An 18,275-nucleotide genomic window follows, 5' to 3' on the forward strand; every position below is an offset into this window, starting at 1 on the left:
TCGCAAAATGCGACTCGCAAAACCAGGTCGCACCGCAAAAAAATCGCAAATTTTGCGATTTCTTATTTTTGGTCTGCGAATGCCTTTCAAGCATCGCAGACCACGTTTTTGCACTCGCAAACAGACGATTTTTTCGATTCGCACCGTTTGCGAGTGCAAAAACTTTTCATACATCTGGCCCTTGGTTCCAATGTGGTTGCCAATTTGGAGATGTGGTGCTAAGACCTGTGTCTACTTTTGTCAGTTTGGATATGGCCACCGATCAGTAGTTGCAAGGTACCGCGATGCGAGGTCCTGTGTAGAAATGCAGTGTGATGCATTAGTTCTGAAAGAGCACAGTTAGGCAGAAAGGAGTAAACTGATGCCAACCAAGGACCTAGGACCTGATGAGGTAACTCTTCAGTAGAGGTCAGCAAGGCTCAGGCAGGTCCATTTGCATGGCCAGTGCAGCAGGTCTGGTGGGCAATTGCAAGCATACCTCTGGAGCTAGTTGTGTCCTTATAGATCAGACAGGAGTTCCAGTTTTCCTTCACAGGGAATAGGGCAGCCCTCAAGCGGCAGAGTAGTCTTTTGCATCCTTACCTATGAGCCTTTTAGGGCCCACTTTAGGGGTGGCATATCTATTAAAAAGGATTTTAGGCCTGGCAACAGGTTTATTTTACCATATCAGAATGGCAGTTTAAAACTGCACCACCAGCTGCAATGGCAGGCCTGGGGCAGGTTTTGAAACTACTTTAGTGTGTAGCCCAATGAGCTCTGTAGCCCACTAGTTGCATTTAGTTTACAGGCCCTGGGTTCACCATGTTAAAAGGAGAGAGCACAAGCACTTTAGAACTGGTTAGCATGGTGAGGTGCACAGGTACTTTCAGAGTGGTATGGCCATAGGTGCACAGAGTTTTAAAAGCCAAAAAATGTGGGTTCAGCAAAGCAGAAGGGTGAAGGCAAAACGTTTGGGGGTGACCCTGCAGAAAGGGCCACTTGTAACAGGTCCATTACCATGAAGCAAAGACAGAGCGCTTCCAACCACACACCCACATGGTGTAGCGGCTAACTGAGTAAATAAGTGCATCAGCATCTCACATACGGGTGAGTAAGCGCTATACCATAGCTAAAATATACTGTCTGACTCAAACTCCTCCATATAGAGTTTCCTGAAAAAGGAGACAAAAGCCTCTTCCATCCCTACTTCCTCAGTAACAAGACAACCCGTGTCTTCATTCCTAATTAATGCAATATTATTTCTTGTCTGTTCTACTTTTGTTTTCCAGGCCAAAAGCTTACTGCACCCTTCCCTGTATTCATAGTGTGCCAACCTCCTACTTTCCCATCTTTGTCTACTTTTAGCTTCTAAAAATCCCTGTAATTCTGCCCTAGCCCCCTCCATCTGACTCTCCTATAGGATTGCTGAGACTCATCCCCCGGTGTGACAATTTTGAACTGTAATTCCAATACAGCACACCCCAGCTCCTTTACCTGTATTGTTCTTCTTTATATCTATAGGTGGCTGTACTAATTAGCTTCCTTCTTATGTAAGCCTTATAGGTATCCCAAACTACTTGTGGCATAGGGGTTCCTTGGTTTGTAATAAAAAAGTTTATAGTATGATTTTTCAGCCCCTCCACAATCTGTTCATCAATAAGCAGGGCCCTATTTACCCTCCACCTGGGGCGGATGACTGATTCTCCAAGATAAAAATAAAATTTTTGCCCAACATATCTAACCTTCCAGCACAAACTTCTATGTATCAAAAATAAATCAATCCTGGATCAGTGTCCATATTTCTTGTTGTAAAAGGTAAATCTTGAGCCTCCACTCGCCTTCTGACACCAAATGTCTACCAACCCCAGATCTCCCATTGTTTGTTTCACCCAGGATCTAGTTTTGGGTGAATTCACTGTTCCTCTGAGAGTGGATTTGTCAGAGACTGGATCCAGCAAGATATTAAAGTCACCTCCTAACACCACTGGATGCTTGGCAGTTTGTAATTGATTATATAGGTTTTGGAAGGGTACCGGATCATCAGTGTTAGGACCACAATAGCCTGCTATTGTTAGCCAGATTCAGCACACTTTAACCTCTGCATTCAGCCATCGCCCCTTGGGGTCAACCACGACCTCACCCAGTATTGCTTTTATTGATTTTTAAACTAGAATAGCAACACCCTTAAGCAATTCAGTTTGGGTGGTACTCATACAATGTTGCCTCAGGATATCCCTTCATTCCTCTTTTAGTAAATGCATTTCCTGAAGAATAATTACTTCTTCACCTGCTGCTCTAAAAAATTCAAGAATCTTCCACCTTCTTCCCTTTACCCTGAGACCATTAGTGTTCCAGGAAAAAGGCCTTCAGATGGACACCACTGCTTCTGGATATTACAGGAGGAAATTAACTTATCATCTAAGCCTTCCCTGAACATGATCTGTGCTTCCATATTGGACTCCATGAGGACTGATTTTTTTTCTTTCCCAAATGCTCCCACGCCTTGTGTTTTAAACATTAATCTAAACTTTAGTGTCTCCCCTTTGTGTCCCCCCACCCCCGAAGAACCCTCCGGACTTTCTTTACTTCCTTTGATATCCTGCTAGTGAAACAGGAGATACGATATGCGGGTTACAGATTGTAGCTAGCCTAGATGAAGTAGCCCAGGTTAATTTTAATAGAGTTTTGGCAGTGACAAAGAAACTGTTAAAAACATGTGCTGCACTTTCATTCTCTCTTATAGGAAGGTCAAATGTTTTGATAATGATTATACTGCCAAAATTTACCTTTCTTTTCAACACAATCCTGTTGGAATTCAAATAAGCGTCATTCAAAAGGCTCCAGGGAGATTTGACCTCTTTTGTTTGGGCATCTAAGGGAGTTTGTATTGCTAGGAGGAAATTATGTAAAAAATAAAAGAGCAACTTGGTGCACCAGACATCTATAAATATTATCAGGCTTTCCAGCAAACAAATATAAGACGATTACTGCATGACAATATTATTTTACTCCTCATTTCAGGGCTATGACTAAGCATCTCCCAGAGGCAGGGGATCACTTCTTATTTTAATTTGGTCATCTGAAATACTTTAAGAAAGTCAAATAAAAAATTCTCAGAGCATCCTGTAAGATGCGGTTTCAAATACAACAAGTTCTAGAGATATCATATTACACCTCATTGGCACCTATATGGGATTCACCGGGCACCCCAGAGTGTTTGCAAGATAAGCTATCCATTCCATTAAGAGAAAGAGGGGTGGTGAAATGGGGTCAAATTATAGAAGGTTATTCTTTACTCTCCTGGTACACGTTTACGGAGCTAGTGAAGATGACTGTTCCCAAATTTAAATATTACCCGCTGGCGAGCTGGGCAAGCATGCTTCCGAAGGTAGAGCAAGAGGAAAATATATGGGAGAAGATATGTCAGTGTTATACTTACTGCAAAGAGGTTGATTTATGGTATTGGATGCTGATGGAAGCAAAAGAAGAACCTTTCTTTTTGCCAGTAAAGAAATGGGATAAGGATTTAGCATAATTGAATATCGTAAATCTCTGGCAGGTATCTAAGGCTACGCTCTGTGTTACAGTAAAATCTGCCCCTATAAAGAAAAAACATTTGTTTACAGTGCATTGGGCATACTGGTTGCTGGCGAAGATTACAGCCTTGGGGAAGGTGAAGAAATGTTGTCCTCGCTTTAACAAAGAAAGGGCAGATGATGTTCATATGTGCAGGAAGTGCCCTAGGCTGGGGTGGTTTTTGGATGGACGTTTGTAAGGTGCTCATGGGTGTAATTAACCCAGAAGTTAAGGTAAGTCTCTCGTTGGTAATATTCGGGGTGACTAAGGGGGAAGAACAAGATCAGTATTTGAAAAGACACCAAAAACATATGTTGTTTGTGTTGATTCTGTTGACACGATGGGAGATTTGCTTAAAATGGGTTATTCCCCAGGGCCAACTATTTATGAGTAGATTGGATCAGTGAATAACCTATACCACTTAGAAAAGAGTGGTATTCAAGCAAAGGAAATTAGTTCTGGGCACTCTGAGAGGAAACCAAATCAGCTTGGAGTAGGTGTGATGTGATTACTGCTTAGAAATAGTCCAATGATTATGCGTCCTTATAAACCTCCTATGGATGTGAGCCAGTGGAGTTTGCTTTAGCTGGTACGGCTGATAGATGAGTTGGGGAACATAGGAGATATGCCTTCCTGGTTGAGGTTTCCTCTTCTGTGCTTCAAACCTGCCGTCTCTCTAGCTTAAATGGACTTAATATGAGGACTAAGAAAAAAAATGATGGGTGTGTGCTGGAAAATATTGTAACAGACAAAATATGTTCCCATAAAGAAAAAGCCAAAACTTTAAAAGTAAACATTATATTCCTGTACTTCTAAACATACAATCTGTAGTTTAAAAGGTGCTTAACTAGCAAAATGTGCGTACAGGAAACGTGTGCGCAACTGGTAATGCTTGTGTGCAGCAAGGCTTTCACTAAGAAATTCCACTGCTGCTCATGGAAGTCTGCGACAGTCACATATGTCTAGGAGAAGCTGGTAGTTCTTTGTGAATTCTATGATAGTTGGAAATTCACACCAAATGTACTCGTAGGTTTGCAAGTGTAAACGTCCCACTATCTTTTTTTAAAACATCCTCTAGTGTGCACATGCTAATCACCCTAAGGTTCTGTTTTTTACATAACAGGACACTCTGGCAGCTCTGGAGAAGATGGAGAGGAACTCCTCTGAACCCACTGCCACCTATTCTTTTCTTAGCAATTACCAACTATACAGACCTAAATTCTGCAAACATCTCATGCATGTCGGAAGCCTAAACAGCAGGCTTCTGAAATGCAGAATAACCAGCTGCTCAGAAGTGCCATACCTAATCAGTTTTTGTATTGCACCAAAGAATGCCTTTCTGCAGTAGGATGCACAAAAGAGAATTAGAGAGGTTTATCACTTAACAACTTGTAAATAAGAACAATCTGTGTTTACCCTAACCCCATTAATCTTCCACCTATGCATAACATGATACTACAAACTGGCATTGTTACACATCATTCCCCTGTCGACTAGTTTTATTCCTTCCTTAGAAGTAATTAGCATTATCTTGTTTCATTTTTGGTAATAGTCAGAGGTTATATTGTGATGGGGATGGCTATAAATTGTCATGAGATCAAGGTACATGTAAAATACATAATAATACTGATGAAGTGGGCACTGCATGGATGACATATGTTGTGCGCACATTTGTTGACCTAAGAACGCAAGTTTTTTTTTTATATATAAAGTATTGTCATTGTTAATTTTAATGAATTACGTTATAGATAGAATATACACTTTCTAAGCACTATTTACGTGAGTAAAATTGAGTCCGTACACATAATTAAGTTGTGACTGTGGACCACACTTTTCATCAATAACAAACATCTTCTAAAATCTTCACGTAACCCACTTAATTACAGCTATTGATCAAACTAGCATTATCTCGTTTTCCAAAGTGAAATTACACTTTATGCATCTGCAATCAGAACACCAATATGCTGGCTCATCAGTACATCAATATTTCCAGCAAATAGGATGGAGGTCATACTTTGCCCATAAATCAATAAATGCAGCAAATATATAGCATGCAACTTGGAACTGTTGCAGCATGCATGCTAGTCAAACTACAAATAAATGTGGGACACCACACACTTTTAGCTACTTCCTTAAGTATGGGTTTTGCTATTATTAAAGACTAAGGGCTTCATATAGAATTTGGCAGAGGGGATACGCATCACAAGCGTGACGGGTATTTAGCCTGCCATATTACAATTCCATTATAGCCTATGGAACTTGTAATACAGCTGATGGGATATCTGTCAAGTTTGTTGCAGAGTAACTCCTCCGCCAAACTCTAAATCAGGCCCTTAATTATTTGTGGTTTTCTGTTGAATGAACTAAACTTAAAGGTCACAAAGCATCCCTAGAAACGTAGGGTATTTACATACACACAGAGAGGGTACTTAGAAAAGGATATACTATGCTTATGATTGACCTGGGGGTATATTAGCTCTACCAAAAACTCAAGATCATATTTGCAGTGTTTGGAAGGCAGTATCCTAATGTTGAGGTAGGAACTCCTTGTTGCAAGGATGAGTAATAAGGGGAGTATTGTTTGACATATGAACTACATCAAAGATAGAATTTAACATGTCATGAGTGATGTAATAGGTAAGGCCATAGGCAATACATGACCAAGACAAATGTATAGTTAGCAAGTAAACTGACTGGATACATTGAAAATACATTTGTTTTCAAACATTAGTATTTACCTTATCATCATCATCTAGTTATAATATAATTGTAACCGTAGTCTTTGATATAAGAAAATAGATCTTGTTAAAACTGTACTATTAGCAGCTAATTAATCTTGAAAAAAAGTGACTGAATGAAAAGTCTCAAACTTTTTTTGTGAGAATTATAACTTGCTGGCCAAATTTAAAATGTACTAAATTGTGAAGCTTTCACAAACTGGAAAGGTTCTAATCTGGAGTAAAACTGCAGGAAAAATGTCAATGTTGCCCGCCTCTACCTTGGTGTAATAATACCAAAGTTGACACTCCCAGCATTTAGTATTCCTTCAAGTCACATTAAGATCCCAGCCATGAATGCTCACCAGGCACTGCAGGCCTCCTTTAGCAACATAACTCAACCTCTTACGTAAATAAGAAAGAGTTGCACAAGTCTAAAAATGTACTAATTGAAAAACGACATGTACTCCTTGCTGAGGTACTTTGTTTTTTAACTGGCATCGATTCATAATTATTTTTAATGATTTAAGAATCTTACTGCTTAGATGAACAGAAATAAAATTAAAACAAGTAATAGTCTGTTCTGATCAGGTTATATGTATGTTTCCTGTAACCGGGCAGAGAGACCCAGGTCTATTATAACATGGAGATTATCGTTGTTCCTGACATTAGCATTCCACATAAGCAAATACACTCATTGCCTATTTGAAGACAGACAATATACAATTAAGTGGTCAATTATGCCTTGTTAAATATTTCTTTCTGCTGAAAACGTAGTTCAAGGAGTCTTCAAGTGAGCTTCATGCACTTAAGAAAAGAGATCAAAATTGCCTTCGGTCAGGCAACATGAGTAACATACTCTTTGACATTGGTTGTAAAATACAAAGTAATGTTGTGCTTGTGCACCAAGCCTACACATCACTTTTTTCATAATTAGGTGTTCCAAAAAATGTTGTGACACAATAGCCCAAAAAGGCCTCAGCCCCAGTGACGGCTCAAGGTTTTCGCAGACTGTGCGTAGATGTTTTAATTTATGAGGCTGCTGGACTCCCGGGTGCATGCAATGGAACATGGCTGTCCATCCTTGAAAGAGGCAAGAAACATATAGGACCTTCTTACTAGTTAGGCAGACAGTTTAGGTCGTCCACCAAACTTCCAAAGGGGAGGTTGCCGCCATAGTGGCTACTTGTCTGCCGGGTCAATTAGGAGCTTCGCGCTAGGTCTGTGGATGAAATCCTCAGTTTCCACCCACTGGCCTACCGAGAAACAGCCTACAGCACTGTCTCTGGCTCATAATCGAGCCGGCAGTAATGCTGTAGAATGCAGGGTGCACCAGCACCCTCACAGTGTTTACTGCCAGCAGACAGTAAAAACTGTGAGGGTGCTGGTCAGGGGGACCCCTGCACTGCCCATGCCAAGCGCATGGCAGTGCAGGGGACCCCTTGGGGCCCCCTGCACCCGTTCTCCACCAGTCTTTTCAGGGCGGTGGTACCGCCCTGAAAAGGCTGGCAGAGAACGAGGTCATAATACCCAGGGCAGCGCTACTTGCAGAACTGCCGTAGCAGATTAGGACCACTGCAACCGTCAGACTCTCTGATCCTGGTGGTGCTGGTGGTCCCACCACGGCACAACCCCCGCGGTCAAAATATGGCGCTCAGACCGCCATCCGTGAGTCTGGTGGTTAAGTGACCATCAGATTCGTGATAGGCCCATAGTCCCTATATTTACATGAAATCATTTGTGGCAGCACTTAGTTCACCGAGTGAACACATATTCTATATGACATAGTTAAATATCCTTAACCGGGAACTACAGTCTTACATTCACTGCATTCAATCATCTTATTGCACTCATAGCTTGTCCATACATGAATAATGGAAGGTTGTTTATGTTTTCTTTATATGAAGTAAATCCTTTTATGATGTCCTATTGCATTCAAAGATGAAAAGCAGACCCTCACTCCAATAGCCACAGCCCTGTGGTAAAATCAGTTAGGTAGATCCTACAATAGCTTAAAGGACCAAACCGCATCCTGCATTGATCCGTACAAATTCAGAAGGTCACAGGATTAAGTGCTTCCATTAGTGCTAATACAGTATATATCAAAGATACTTTAGAGCTTTTGAACTGGAAAATAATAACATCTCTTACCAGTGCATACAGGAAAGAAAGTTAGGCAGTCAAGTGTCAGAACATTTTAAGATGTATATTAAATTTAATAAGACAGTTTGAATGAAATGGAATCTGTATTAACAAACTGCCTCCCGTGGATGTTAAATGTAGATCCTACCTTATCAGGGGAAAGATGCCTACATTAATGTTATATCAGAAGGGTAGTACACAAGACATCGAAAGCCCTTCAATGGAGCTTCAATAGGAATTATTTTAAGAATGGATCTTGTTCTTCCTATTATTCTTTTTTAATGCCAAAAAGTCCAAAACATCCCTTTAATGGAGAATGCACAGTCAAAAAACGTTTGTTCTAAGAGCAAGGCATTTACCAAAGCATTAATCCAGCAAATTAAATGAAAATTCGAGAAAAATGTTCAAACAAAGATCCTTTACTTTTTTCAGGATATCAAAGCGTGTCCAACTACAATGTAATGTAATTTGTGAAGTTCTCTACAGGTAAATTACGTTTGTTCCCTCCCTCTGTATCATAATAGTTCTTAAATAGATCTCTGCATATGGGTAGGACTTACTGACTAATCTGTGACCTTAGACCAGTGATACTCAAATTATGGCCCGGGGGCCACATGCGGCCCTCCTGACCTTTGCATGTGGCCCCAGGTCAAGAGCAGCACTGGGCTGCTGTTTTCTCGACTTGTTAAATAAATAGGCAATCCAGTATTTAAATCGTATTTGAAGTTCATGAAAGGTCTTAACTAGCACAGCTCCTGCACATCCTAACTTTAAGAAACACCTTTATTTTTTAAAGACGTCTTGCTGCAAAAGTGTAAAAATATGATAAGGTCTTTTCAAACTTCAAAGAATGTAGTTCATTAACATGAAGAAGTTTCCCCCTAATACATCGCTTTATACCAGTGCACTGAGAAGTTTTTTTTTTTTAAGCAATAGTTTTCAAACATGAATTTACATTCATTCTCTCTCCCCCCAACCACCCTGAAAATAATGCAAGTCAGTTGTTAAGTGCACATTTTGGGCTGGGATCATATAATACATGAAAAACTGTTTATTAAATGAAACACAGGAGAAGTTTTTGTACAATGCACACACAGAAGTCTTGTATTTCAATAATTTCAATGTCCTTTTATGTATGACAACGAAGAATAAGGAGGGAAAGTGAAATTAAACAATTGCCTAGGATCACACTATTTAGAGAAGCTGGGACTAATCCCAGGTTTTCTGGTTTCTCATTAAGCAATCCAGCCAATGGATGTATATGCTTTGCCTCCCCCTTTCCTGGTTTTAAGTCCCCATCCCCCAACTGCCACCCTCCTATTATCAATGCGTCCCTCGGTCACATCTCAGTCAAAACCTTTTGGCCCCTGAGAAAATGTTTGTGAGTATCCATGCTTTAGACCAAAAAGTCAATGGAATTGGAATCCCCGTGCGGTAAACAATCTTCATGCATTTAAGATGCCGGAAACAAGTGGAACATTCCACTTCTATTTCCCATTGGTGCTCCAGTTACAAAGGGCCAGATGTATGCAAGCATTTTGTATTCGCAAACGGTGCGAATGCCCGTTTGCGAATGCAAAATGCCATTTCAGAATATATGAAATACATTCTGAACACAATTTTAAGGAATCGCTAACATAGCAATTCCTTAAAATTGTGACCCTGTTTAGAGAGTCGCATATTGCGACTCTCTAAATTGCATTTAAAATGCATTTTTAAATTGTACATGTAAAGCACACATGCCCTTTTGGCATGTGTGCACCTTACATGTCCCCCCACAAAAATTTGGGGTGCAGCAGAGGGGGCCTTAGCCCCCCAGCACCCTGGGGTTTTGCATTTCCAAAATTGAGATTTCTGGTTCAGAAATCTCTATTTTGGAAATGCAAAAAATTCACAGATAAGGGCCAACAAGCCCATAGCTGCGAATGGGGCCGGTATCACAATTTGCGATTCAGTAATAGCATTTGCGATTTTTAAGAAATCGCTATTACCAATTCGCAAATGTGATACATGGCACTTAGCGAGTCGGAAATAGCGATTTCTCAAAAATCGCTATTTCCAAATCGCAAAGGGCTGTGATGATACATCTGGCCCAAAATCTTAATTTTTTTCGCTAGGTATTGCCTTGATAAGTCCTTGCTCATTAGTAGAAAAACATGTCACATGGGAAAGCACCAATTAAAGAATGTTATGAACATTTGGCAGCAAATACCACATTAAAGAAAAATAAAAGGAAGGACAAGGTACCAGGCAGTTTGAAATATTTTTACGCTGCAATTCAATTCTTTAAACATGGTATGTGTGCTCATTTTCCTGAAAGGCAACAACTTTTGCCTATACACTATCAAATAAATATTGTTTACCTATCAATAAATTATGTCGCATTTTCTTGCTGCTGTCATAACACAAATGTATCTGTGATACTTCGAGGTGCCGGGCAAGATGTTAGGATTTTCTTTTATTTTATTAATGTATTTTTTATTTTAATTCAGAGACGCTGCAGCACATATAAATTGAGGCCCTTGCCCTAAAACTATCTATTGCAAAAACATGAGGCATTCAGCTGCCTTTATATCTGACTAAGCACAAATGAGCAAAGAACCAAACTATGTCTATGGATATCACATCAGCATTACTGCTGAGTAACAAAATGCAGGCAACGGGTGTTTCATGGGGTTTTGCTTTGTTTTGACCAGTATTAAAATTCAAACTGCAAGGAGTTCGCACGAATATGTCTCCAACAAACAAGGGCAACACGAAGTGCCAACAGTTGGTCAAATGAAAAAGGCCCTACAATGTTAAAGAAAATCATTGCTGGAAAATATAAACATCAAAACGTTTGAAGGAATGGAACATCGACCAGGACATTGCATTTTAGTAAAAATTGCATTTTTGGTTCTGGGAAAAGTTTCATTGTTAATTATTAATCTAGCATCATATTATTTTTAAAGAGATTTTTGGGGAACTCAAATGTAAAACTAAAAACTAACCATTACATTATGGAAAATTGCTGCTGAGTAAAATATGTTCGTTCACACAAAGTATGGCCTAGAAGCCTAGCATTTTACTTCCTGGTTTCCCACAAAGACAGAAGATTTAAAATTCTAAACTGAAGGTATTTTTATGAAAGACACAAAAGGCAAAGACAATACTCACTCTCATAATGGATTTTGAATCCCCCATTGGAGCGGCTGTTATCCGTGGTGAAGAGGAGATAGAGAAAATTGATGCTGCTGAACAGAAACTGTGGGACCTGAGTTCCATTGTAAGATCCCAGGAGAGGGGACAACAGATTTGGCCCATCGTGAACTTCCAAGACATCATAGTTGAGTTCTGTCTGAAATCTAAAGTAGGAGAGAAAGATGATTACTCATACTGAAACACGTTCATCAAGCAGATTGTAAAAACTTTAAATTAAAGTGACAGATATCAGCATGCAGTGGTAGTCAGGTGCATGATTTTCCCAAACCCATTGTTAAACACTGGCAAACCTTTAGCAAATTCTTACTTTCCATCTAGCATAGATAAAGCTAAAGTATGTTTAAACTGAGTCTCTTCAATGTTCATTTCATACATGATTGAATTTGCAGCTGAATAAAAATCAAAACATACGGCTTGGGCTTGGAAATGCAGTGTTCACATTGGAAAAAATATATTGAGGACAGATTTGCTAATTAGGGTGGAAAAATTGCAGCACGGAACTACGAGTTCTCGGATTTGCGTCTTTAAAAGTTTACTAATATTTTTCAATCTGAACACTAAAACAGTCAGCTATTACCTTAAAATGGTAACTTCTTGAAGTATTTGTTGTGGAAAATAGGCCACTGCAGATTAGCGTGAGCATATTTAGTACACCATGTAACATGGAACAAAAACAGGAACAGAGAACGGATTACTTTTCTGCTCAAAAGTATTTATACTGACAAATGCAAAAACAAACTGGGGTGGCATGGTGAGCAAAATAATGGATGGATTAAACCCAGATCTGTGACTGGGGTGAATGTTTGATTGGTTCCACATTCCGTCCATCCAGTTACGCTATCCCACAGCGTTTGTATTTTGCTTTGCTTTTGCCGCTCTAAGTGCGCCGGGTATGCCCAGACGTGGGTCCCGGGCTCACTGTGCCACTGGATTCAAGCTAGCCTGGCTGAAGAGGGGTGAAACCCCGAAACCGGTCCCAGGATGCTTGTTTCCGGTCCAGGGAGAACCTGGCCTGGCAGTTCGGGCTGGACTGTTCCCATGTGGAACAGGGTCAAGACTGATTTGCATATGGCTGGGTTCAAACTGGGGTGGCATGGTGAGCAAAATAATGGATGGATTAAACCCAGATCTGTGACTGGGGTGAATGTTTGATTGGTTCCACATTCCGTCCATCCAGTTACGCTATCCCACAGCGTTTGTATTTTGCTTTGCAAAAGTATTTATACAGCATACAATATGCCCCGATATTGAAAGAAAAACCTATTTGTTTCAGGGATCATAGCATGATCCCCTAAAAAGGAGCTCTGCGCCTATTTCTGAAGAAATTATACTGTGGACTATCTCAGTGGCTCCAGGAGCATTAGCAGTTGACATTACAAGCCAGCAACATGGCATGATGACTACCACTCTATGGCCCTGATTTATACTTTTTGGTGCAAAACTGCACTAATGCAGTTTTGCACCAAAACGTTTAGCACCGGCTTGCACCATTTCTGTGCATCAGATGGGCACCATATTTATGGAATGATGCAAGCCGGTGCAAAGGGTAGGCTAGCGTAAAAAAAAAATGAGGTTAGTAGGGTTTGGCTGGCGGTATGGAAGAAGGGGGTTTTGCACCAAAAAAAGAAGTTAGGCAGGTTAGAGTAAAAAATTATGACTCTAACCTGCCTAGAGTCATTTTCTGATGCAAAACCATCCATTTCACATGACTCCTGTCTCAGAAAAGACAGGAGTCATGCCCACCACCCCCAATGGCCAGCATAGGGGACCCTGGTCCCCTGGGCATGGCCATTGTACCCAGGGCCATGTAGGGGGGCCCATTTCAGGGCCCCCAATGGCACCTAAAAAAAAAAAACTTACCTGTACTTACCTGGGATGGGGTCCCCCATCCTCCACTGTCCCTCTGGCATGGGTGGGGGTGTCTGTAGTGTTATTTGTGTGTTGACCACTGAGTTGTGTCACACCACTTTGCTCCTGGCTTAGCTGCCTATTGTCACTTTAATGGTCACTGGTTATAGGCTCCATTTTGTATTCAGCCTAGACTCCATTTTGTGTTCAGCTTAGCTTCACTGCCACGTTAAAGTATTTTTCTGTGCAAACATGTTATGCAATGTGTTCTTCACTTCTGAGAGTTTTCCTTCTCACCGAAGAGCTAGGACTGGGACATAATATGTAGGAGGTAAGCAGTAAGTACGATAAGAGCGTACCAAGCTGGTGTTTACCATAGGCAAGGGAAAGGTTTGACTTTGGGAGGGATGCCTTGGGAAGGTGGCCAGCTCCTGATGCATTCCTTTCAAAGTTTACCTAAACTAGCCTGCAGTTTTGAATATTACCTTCTGAGAGGAGGGGTTCTTCTAGAAGGCCCTTTCCTTGGTTGTTTAAGATAGAAAAAGGTGGCCCTGCTCAGTAGCGGTGAATTCCAAGACCTCGGTCAGGATTAGACGTCAAATGCCTGACATTTGTCCCGTGAGGGTGAGGATCTCTTTCTCGCAGTTGAACGGGGTCATCTTCTTGCTGGCATGAGAAAGATGAAGCATCTGACAGGCCCTACGGTGATGAATTTTTATTAATCATTTGCTTTGCATATGAATATATATATATATATATATATATATATATATATATATATATATATATATATATATATATAGCAATATAGGTGTTTGTATCCTTGCATGTATATATATCCTGTTTATAGACTGAAGATTCGTTATACATGGTCTTACATTGTTGTTTCACATTTTAAAAGTACACTTTTTACTATTCAAACCTTCCTTCACGAACCTTACAAAAAGCTAAAATAAATGTCTTCTTCAGATTAAGAAGTGCATTCCAGAGAATCTTTTCTACTCCTTTCAGTGTGTATATCTTGGCTCAGTCAGAAGTAAAGCAAAACAGTGTCCCTGGGGCCTGGGGAGGGCACCTGTGGGCTTTTTCCATGGTGTTCTGCCATTGAAATAGGCCCACGGTCCCCTAACGTCTGCCCTGACCCAAGCGTTTTTGACCCCTCCGTCCCTCCGTGCCTAATTTTTGCAAAGGAGGATAAATAAGGCGCTAGGGCCTTAGAGTCATTTTTTGCATGGGAACACCTACTTTGCATCTCATTAACGCAAAGTAGGTTTCCGCGTCCAAAAAATGACTTGAACTCCTTAAATTTGGCGCTAGACAGGTCTAGCGCCAAAGTATAAATATGGAGTTAGTTTTGCACCGAATTTGCATCAAAAAAATGATGCACATTCGGTGCACAAGAAGTATAAAAATGCCCCTATATTTCCTAGTTGTGACATTAACATGCGGTAACTCCCAGTTAGCAAGTTGGTGCCTGTATTGTAGACAGAGTGATTACCTTTCTGAGTCAGTGGATGATGTTTCCAAATTAAGCACTGTTATGGATGACACAATCCTACATCCGTGCCTTTAGAAATCTGGTGTGCCAATTTTGCAGTTGATAGTTGTAGACAGCGAAAAACAATGCAAGCCAGCATTCTCTCAATAAAAGCTTTTTTTAATGCAGAGTTATTTGAAACATTGATGTAAAGTTTTCTTCCTTTCACTTTTCTTTGAGAGCAAGAATTCCATTAGGTACTCACATGAGCAGAGTATCACATGCTACTGATGTAATTGTTTGCTTTTAACTTGCTCACTTCTTTGCCTCTGTAACATGTGCTTTGTCTTAGAAGACATTCAACAATGTCCTACAGTACAGACATTTATGGCTGATACTTCAAGAAAAATGCCTCACATCGTTGATTACATCCCCTAACTTCTCAACAGGTGACCTCTGTAAATTTCATTGAAGCATTTCGATAAAGGTACGCCTAGTTTCAGGTTCAACTGTGACTGAATTGGCTGTCAGCAGAATTTGCTATGGGGAAAATAAGCAATGGTCTAGAGGAGATAATAAACGGTTGTGTACATCAAGTGGGGATTTACACATTGAAGAACACCACATTTCGCCACTGCATCAAATTTCAAACATTTACAATTTCAGGCAATGAGAGAATAAACAATTTGCTAAAACTCAGAACGTTTTCTCTCAAGTGAAGAAGCCAGGCTTAGAACCTAGGACTACAGATTAAAAAGCTGGCACTTCAGAATGTAGAGCACATCTGCTCACAGTGGGCATGATTCTTCAACGTCATTGTTCATGAAAGTCCAACTTACATGCTCAAAAACTTGAGTTATGACTGCTAATTATTCCTAAAATGAAATGTTGTACCTCTAGATCCATTTACTCATGCTTAATTTTAACTCAGTATGGTACAATATATATTACAGGAGAAAATATTTCTCAAAGTGATTGGAAGTGGTTATTTCAGTGTGGTGATGGCCTGGATGGTTTCGAAGCACCTATGAATGCAAAGATTTGTAGGAATTTAAAACTGTCTCCGAACCACATCCATGTTGGATGTGGTTATTGGTAAGTGACTGAGTTTGGGGCTGTGCTCTATGTAAGTGCAGTTAGTACGTCAGTCACAGTTTTTACTCCTGTAAAGGAAAGGAGTAAGGGCCAGATGTAGCAAAGGTGTTTCCCCATTCTGTGTCTATAGGAAAAAGTGTTTGTACATATGGCCCTTTGTCCCTTTCAAAGGTGGGAATCCACTTAGAACACACCCAAAATTGGTTGTACAGGGGAAGTGGTTGATTAAAAGGGAAAACCATTTCCCTTGTATGTGTATGAATGTGGAATTTATGTAGTGCAAACCTAGCCAACAGGAAGTAAAGCTCTATAAAATGTCAAAGGCAAAGATAGAGTGAGGAGGTGATGGGATAGGTAGGTGGGTTCAGAGAATAGTGGAGAGGTACTGCAATGCCATGTAGTTTTCCTACACCTCTTTCCTATGTTGAAGGAGTGCTGGGGCAGTCCTGATGGGAACAGGGCTAGTGCTGTACATCCTGGGTGCATGGATGGAGAAGGCCTGCTCTCTTGTGTTTTTGTTCACTTTTGTTGTGTCCAGTCTAATGGTTTTCTGCCTATCCGTGTACAAAGAAACATCAAGCCAGTGAGTTTGTCAACCAGCTTTGCAAGGGTGCTGGTCATGATGACACTGTAAATGATGCAGCCAATTTTGAAGTTGAGAGCCAGTGGATTGCATCATTGTAGAGATGATGCGGTTCTAAATCTTCAGACCTTGCATGGAATGTACTGTGTGAAGCTTGTATGGTATCCTTAAAGGAGGCCGGTGTTGATTTTGATAGGACTCAGCAAAAGGTGTTGTCACCATCCAAAAGCAGTGGTATGAGGATTTGAACAGTAGCTCTGACCTTGCTTTCTCAGAAAAATGCTTTCACTTTATTCAATCAATCAGTCATTTGTAGAGTGCGTCACGGTCACCCCTGGGGGTATCTGGGTGCTGGGGTGCAATGTTTTTGGCTAAGAGCCAGTCTTGGGTCTCTGAAGTTAGCCATTGAAGGTGCAGTTTGGAGGGGGAGTATTGGTCATTCCAGGCTTTGGCTGTGATGTAGGAAAAAGAGCAGCCACTGCTGCGGCTGCGCCAAATTCTTGGTGTGTTTGCGAGGGCCAAAGAGGAAGAGCGCAGGTGTCTGGTGGATTGGTAGAAGTGTAGACGGTGTTTGATGTAGTCCAGTCCTTGATCTTGTATCGCTTTGTAGACATGCGTGAGGAGCTTGAAATTACATCTCTTCTGGACCGGGAGTCAGTGGAGGTTTCTGAGGTGGGGTGTGATGTGGGGCCAGTTTGGAAGGTCCAGGATGAGTCAGGCAGCAGTGTTCTGTATTGTCTGGACTCTGTATACGATCTGGGAGGACCTGCAGGCAAAGAGAGTGTTGCCATAGTTGAGGGGGCTAGTGACAAGGGCCTTGTTGCTGATTTTCCTGATGTTGGCTGGGATCCATCTAAAGATTCTGCAGAGCCTGCGGAGTGTGTGGAAGCAGGAGGAGGTGACTTGTTGATCTGCCACTTCATGGTCAGCTCACTGTCAAGGATGAAGCCAAGGTTGTGAGCGTGGTCTGTAGGCATGGGAGTGGGTCTGAGTTCGGCTGGCCACCATTTATGGTCCCAAATGGAGGTGTTTTTACTGAAGATTAGGACTTCCATCTTGTTGGAGTTAAGCTTCAGGCAGCTGGTTTTCATCCAGTCCACTATGATGGCCAAGACGTTGAGGAAGTAGGTTCTGGTGGTGGAGGGGTCTTCAGTAAATGAGAGGATAGGTTGAGTATCGTCTGCATAGGAGATGATGTTGAGTCCATGGGATCTAACGATGTTAGGGTCATGTAGGCATTGAACATAGTTGGGCTGAGGGATGAACCTTGGGGTATGCTGCAAATGATGGTCTTTGGTGTGGAGGTGAAAGGGGGCAATCGGATCCTCTGAATGCATCCTGTCAGGAAGGAGGTGAAACATTTGAGGGTGTTGTTTTGTATTCTAATGCTGTGGAGACTGTTGAGGAGGGTGTGGTGGGAGATGTGTCAAACACGGCTGATAGGTCGAGGAGGATCAGGGTGGCGCTTCCCATTGTTGAGGAGTGCTCTGATGTCATCAGTGGCGGCGTTGAGTGCAGTCTGTGTGGTGTGATTGGAACGGAAACCTGATTGGAAGGTGTCCAGTAGGTTGTTTTCTTCCAGGTAGCTGGTGAGCTGCTGATTGATGGCCTTATCAAGTATGTCGGATTGGTATGGAAGTAGAGAGTTGTGGCAGTA

The 18,275-nt window shown here is 41.2% G+C and overlaps 1 protein-coding gene across 1 annotated transcript in view; it reads right to left on the reverse strand.

Moving 5' to 3' along the window:
* Positions 1–18,275, reverse strand: part of CSMD3 (CUB and Sushi multiple domains 3) — a 2,682,374-nt gene that overhangs the window by 1,238,252 nt on the left and 1,425,847 nt on the right. The window contains exon 17 of the mRNA XM_069220640.1: positions 11,571–11,758. Within this exon, the coding sequence (XP_069076741.1) occupies positions 11,571–11,758 (188 nt within the window). The remainder of the gene's footprint in view (positions 1–11,570; positions 11,759–18,275) is intronic.

Source organism: Pleurodeles waltl, chromosome 2_2, assembly GCF_031143425.1.
Source record: "Pleurodeles waltl isolate 20211129_DDA chromosome 2_2, aPleWal1.hap1.20221129, whole genome shotgun sequence".
NCBI lineage: Eukaryota > Metazoa > Chordata > Amphibia > Caudata > Salamandridae > Pleurodeles > Pleurodeles waltl.